This window comes from Aplysia californica, unplaced genomic scaffold (genome assembly GCF_000002075.1).
Source record: "Aplysia californica isolate F4 #8 unplaced genomic scaffold, AplCal3.0 scaffold00225, whole genome shotgun sequence".
Lineage (NCBI taxonomy): Eukaryota > Metazoa > Mollusca > Gastropoda > Aplysiida > Aplysiidae > Aplysia > Aplysia californica.
Genome location: NW_004797495.1, coordinates 284,110 through 290,352, shown reverse-complemented (window position 1 = coordinate 290,352; position 6,243 = coordinate 284,110). Strand labels below are relative to the sequence as shown.

At 40.2% G+C, this 6,243-nt stretch overlaps 1 protein-coding gene across 1 annotated transcript; it reads right to left on the bottom strand.

The window, feature by feature from the left end:
• On the bottom strand, positions 1-2,567 carry LOC101859709 (adenosine receptor A1). The gene is made up of 2 exons (XM_005099795.1): positions 2,282-2,567; positions 1-701 (listed from the first exon to the last, which is right to left on the bottom strand). The coding sequence occupies exons 1-2, from the start codon at positions 2,565-2,567 to the stop codon at positions 1-3; spliced, it is 987 nt and encodes a 328-aa protein (XP_005099852.1).
• Positions 2,568-6,243: the final 3,676 nt, after the last annotated feature.

Below are 6,243 nucleotides of genomic sequence, written 5' to 3'. Positions count from 1 at the left end.
CTATCCGGATACTCCCCATTCTTTCACAATAGCGAGAAGGGTAGCCTTATATTTAGAACTCATGTTGTAGTAAATGAAGATATTGATGCTAGCATTGACGGCGTATTGGCTGAAGGCAACAGCCCACAGAAATTTGAACATATGTCTGGGAAGTTTAGCGTAGAACGAGTCGGGGACGATCATTGCAGCGAGCGATAGACATTGTCCGGGAAGATAGCTCAACACAATTATGGTTGAGACGAGAATCACCATTTTCACCACCTGGTTGTCGCGTCTGAGAGCTGCAACAGATGCTACCGATTTCGTCACCGTCGCCTGCAACCTCCAATCAGATTTCTGTTTCAAGGTGAAGATCAAGATGGCGGTGGAGAATAAGAGGCAAATGAAAGAGCCGTTTTGCATGAACGCTAGCATGCAGTACGTGATGAACTCCAGCAAAACCTTGTTCTCTTTCGGCACGAGTTTAAATACTGTTTTGTTCCTTGAAGGATCCCAAGACCTTTTGGCTTCGAAAGCAATGAATGAAGGGACGATGCTAGTCAGAGTGAGGAGGAACATAAGTATGATGACAACAGCCGCGACTTTTGGCGTGATGATGTCTTTGACTTTCATTGGTACCTTGACGCACAGACATCTCTCCACGGAGATGAACACGGCGATCCAGGAACTGTTGAAGGCAAACGCGTACCACGCCCAGCTGTCTGAAATTCAAAATTTGTATTAACGTTATACATTATAATATATTATTTAAAATGTATACATGATTCTTTCACTAGTAATACTAGTACTAGTATAAAATAGTTTATTCTATTTTTTTATAGTCGTTATCTCTCTCTCTCTCTCTCTCTCTCTCTCTCTCTCTCTCTCTCTCTCTCTCTGAGTGTCTGTCTCGTTCATAACCATTTTTTGTATCATGCCATGGTGAGGATTAAAAATACCACTTTTAACATAGTAAGGATACACGTAGTAACAGGCTGGACAGCTAAAGTTAGCATCCATCTCTGAAAGAACTGAATTGAGTTGATAAACAGCCTTGAAATTTGAAATGGGTTCTTAACAACCCAAACTCAAAACAGCTTAAAAGGAAACGCGAACCGCGCTTATCCGCTCCATTGTCCAGCATAATACCATAATACATATGTACCCATTAACATACCATAATGTGTGTGCCATGTTACATGTGCCATAATACACGTATAGTGGAAACCATATATAACAGTCCCGGTAATAATAGGAATCCGGTAATAACAGGTATTTTTTAATCCCCGTTTTTTCCTACACTTTGTCTCTATTAAAAGTTATCGACAATAACAGGGCTTCATCGAAGCCCAATCGGTTATAGCCGGGACAAAGGCTCACTAACAGTGTGTAAAAAGTAAGAGAGAGAGAGAGTAACACAGTGATGGAGCAAGCCCACGCAAGCCACGCCACTGCCAGCACAGGGATCTAATATAACAGGGATCTAATATAACAGGACTTTTTCTCTGGTCCCATCTTCCCTGTTATATCAGGTTTCCACTGTACCATGTTATATACATGTATCATAATACCATAATACATGTACCATGTTAAATACCATAATGTACCATAATACATGTGATACATAAAATTATACATCACTGACTAAAGTGTCTTTAGGCCATTTCCAAAAGGGGGATATTAACCTGTTCTTATGCGCAGAATAATTGTAAATGGGCTGATTCATCGATGCCATACTCATAACTGAGCCTGAACTGCAACAGGGAACTGCTGCTTTTTCTTTCCTAATCCTTACTATCGTCATTTTCCCCCTACTTCTTTTGAATGTTTGTCACACAGTCTCTGGTCACACTCTTGTGACCTGGTATTTCCGGGATGCCTTGATACTCATCGATAGTCGAAGCAGACTTTGTGCTGTTGAAGCTAGAGAGATGAGCAGAGTAAATCAGATTCCCTGAAAGGACTTCTCTGTTAACGTCCACCCCTTGGCGCTCATATGACCACTGGCACGTTTTCCACAATAGGATTTTGACGAGAGAGTAGGGACGCTAAAGTGAACATCCCATCAGCACACAGAAAGTTCCCCACGGGGATCAATGAAAAGTTGATTTTGAAATTCAAATTTTAATAGCTCCGAGATATTCAAACAAACTTAGTAACGGGTTTGAACGTTACCCCTCCCTAACTGAGTCTTTTATTCAACAAATCTTTCCTAATTTTTAACTATACTACATTTGTATTACTACCTGTATTGCTAAAAACTCACAAAGATATGTCATTCCAATTGGAAGCCATGATTCACCAGTCCACTCGAACCAGGATATTAGCGTGAAAGGGAACATATTGACAAGCGTGAGCATATCGGAGACGGCCAGTCCTAGCAGAGAGACGTTGATACTCTCACTGAAGCCTTGCCTGGTGAACACGACAACGTTCACGATATTGGCGCCAAGTCCCAGGAGCGACACCGCCCCGCTCACCAGTTGAATGATAGCTCTGGCTCTCATCAGAGAGTTGTCTAGAATGGAGAAATATTCGGTGTCCTGTGGAACTGGGGCTAAAATCGTCGTTGTATCATGTGGGTCCATTTTGATTTCGATGCGTGAGAAGTATTTTAAATTGGTCTATAAATTAATGTTGAGACCGCAGGCAGTGGCTTTTTTTTTTCTTGGAAGTGTTCGACTTAATGTCCAACAAAAGAATCAAAACTGAGCTCAGAATGTCTTCATCATGTCCAAAGTACAAAATTTCATAAACATATAGATCTATCTAGAACTAGAACTACCGTGGTTATCTTTCTACCACTACCAGTCGTGTACATTCTTGTTTCCAACAGAACGTAACGTACTCATTCTCTACCTGTACCCCCAGCACTTTTCAAAAACTGTCCTGTCTCACCAGGTGTGTTCCAAAATAATAATATGGTAGATCCATGTATCTTCGGATATTATTAAAACTTAGTTTAGTTTTGTCGTACAAATTCAACATCAATTTAAAATTGTGATGGCTACAAAAAAGATTTGCTGGTTTCTTTTTTTTTCTTTTTTTGTGTTGTTGCTGCTGTCAAGACCGACAAAGCCACAAACCAGTGTTCTTTAAAAATAATTAGCAAGCAGGATCCGTAGATCTCAAGAATAATTTCGCAAGAAATGTTTTGTTCGTATGTTTCTTGCAATTACATCATAATTAAGAATAATAGAATAAGATAGTGAGGAGGGCACTTGAAAGAATACGCGGCAAGTCATTTCATCCTGTAACTGACTGTTTTCTTTGCATGGTTTTCATTTTCGGCAGAGTTGAATAGCCTTTTCTCTGCAAGGCACTAAATTTTTGTCAACACCATTTTAATTGAATAAGTAGCTCCCGCTGCAACAATACTCTTTCTACCACTTCTAGAAAGGAGACCTATCCTGTCTTGAAAAGCTACATCTTTTGAAATTGATTTCACTATAACAACAATAAGTGGCAATTCAATGTTATTATCTTATTTCTGTGGAGGCGATTATTGTATGTTCGTATCCGTCGATAGGGTAGAAAAACATCAATTGCAGAGGAAAAATATAACAGAAGTATTTGCAACAGGTTTTGTGATTTCAAACCATGCAACCTCATCGGTCTTGACTTTTCGCTCCGATCTTTCAATTGTTGTTTCGTAGAGGGTTCTAATCCAAACCCTTGGATGGTGGGCTGACTCTTTTCTTCCCGTCACTCGTACATTATGTTCTCCTTGTTCACGTGCTGTTAAAAAAATCAATCAAAAAGACAAAGCGTTTTGGTGTGGGGTTCATTTGCTCATCATTCCACATCACTGAAGAGCGCTGTCTTGCCTTGAATCTTAGGTAACAAAGGATAATTATTTGAGTCCATCGCTTGACTAGAGTTCTCATCCCTCTATAATAATAATAATATGCTTCCACTTTATAATCAGGCAAACAGCTTGCGTTGAAGATAAGCACGCATTGCGTTGCATCCATGTAAGCGTTTCAAAGCACTCGAGTTGAGCTTCTGTAAGTGAAAGTATTTCTAAATTTGAATTTCATTGTTTGATGCTAATGGTTGTCATTTGGGTAACTTAAAGATGACAGCGTGTAACGTTGTAGTAAGAATTTTCTTTTTAAAGAAGAAAAACACAGTTTGGGAAACAGGGGCAGCCAGAGAAGCAAGAAAATTAAGACAGTCCAATCCTGACATTGACATATTATTGGCCCTACAGACCACTAGAATCTAGATCTAGTGTTCTGTTTGTATCAAATTCTTTTCCTAAAGAATAGCGCTTGAAGGTCACAAGCACGTCGAACTAACCATGATAAGCAGATAAGAGCATCACATAATCAAGAGTTGAAAAGGAAAATAATCATGTCTCTACTCAGGAGCTGCTCGGATCACTATTCCAGGGTTAGAAATTCTATCATTTGGTGTGAGCAATAGAGGTAAAAATCAATCACTGTTCCTGTATGTGGGCCTACTCGCGAAAAAGTAAGCCAAGTGAGCACTGGTCGAGAACAAGTGCATAATGAGCATAATAAGCATCTCTCTCTCTCTCTCTCTCTCTCTCTTTCTCTCTCTCTCTCTCTCTCTCTCTCTCTCTCTCTCTCTCTCTCTCTCTCTCTCTCTCTCTGCCTCTCTCGTTTAGATGGCGGCAAATGAGTCTCATACCCTGGCCAATGTGAATATCCATGACGTCTCCTATTCTCTTTACGAAACTTTATGCGATGACGAGAAATGTGGCGGAGACAGAGGAAGACGTTGGTAGATTGGAAGGCTAATAATATTATGCCACCTCTCACAAATCCTCTTTTAAATCCATTTTCTTAATTTGTTTTTTGGTGGGTTTTTTGTTGTGTTGTTGTTGTTGTTTGTTGTTGTTGTTGTTGTTGTTGTTGTTGTTGTTGTTGTTGTTGATAATGATGTTGTTTTCTTACTCTTCTCTGTTTTCTTTGCATATAGACCTACAGAAAGTTGTAACAGAAGGTGAACGTAAAGAATTACTGTTGAATGTAAAGAAAACAGAATGCATGGTAATATCCCCCCCTCCCTAAAAAATCAGTAAATCCTAGTTGTAATCTCATTAGCAAAGATGAAAAGATCAAACAAATCCAACAGTTTAACTATCTAGGATATACGATAACATCTGATGCCAAATGTTCCAAATAAAACGAAGAATTACAATGGCTAAGGCTAGTTTCAATAAAATGAGCCCAATCTTGAAAATAGAAACATCTCAATGACCACCAAAATGAAAGTTCTGAAATGCCATTATGGTGAACCATTCTATATATGGCTGTGAATGCTGGACAATCACCAAAGACAATGAAAATAAAATAAAAGCGTCAGAAATGTGGTTTCTTAGGAGACTGCTAAGAGTATCGTGGAAAGAAAAGAAATCAAATGCGGTAGTGCGTGATGAAGCCAACAATGGATGCCCACTGTTAAAAACAATCACGAAAAGACAAAGGCAGTTTTGGGACACATGAATAGACATAAGGCAGGGTCTTGAACATCTAGCTCTCTCTGGCAAAATTGAAGGCAAACAAGACAGGGGTAGGCCCAGAACAATCTACTTGGGGAACCTAAACGAATGGGTAACAGGGAAAGATCAGGGAAACGTAGATTTTTAAGAGGACCATGATCGCCGATGTTAGTCGCAGATCTGGCACTGGATGATGATGATGATAGATCTACGAGTAGGCCATCTTTATTTTTCTTTCTTCTTTAAAAAAAATAAATTATTAAATGTTTTAAGGCGCTGGCAATTGCACCAGGTCATATGAGCGCGCGAGACACATTAAACATTTTCAGTTGGTGGGAATTTTTTTGTTTTACCCGGGTAGCGGCCGAAGCCTTCTCTTATCGATTTTGACCACCAAGGGATCTTTGACATGCGAAACTTGCACTCGGGGCATCCGATATTTATAGCCCTTGTCCGAGAAGGCTAGGTGTAGATCTTTCCTTCCATAAGATCAGGCGGTGTGTCTGAAAGACAGTAGTAAACAGGAGTCAAGGAGTAGCAGTAGAAAGGAAAGCTGCAGGAAGACTAGAGTCTGGAGCCCAGAGGAGGGGGCAAAGAAGGTGAGGGGGAGGGGGTGAGGGCAGAAAATGGAGACGAAAGCAAACGACAGAACATCATTGCTAGACAGCATGAAAGGGAGGTGAAAGGAGACACATTTTAGAGAGAAAAAAATTCCGTCATTATACGGTTTCGAACCCGGAACTTATTGAATGAGAGGCGGACACCCTAACCTCTAGGCACGAGAGCACCCCCCC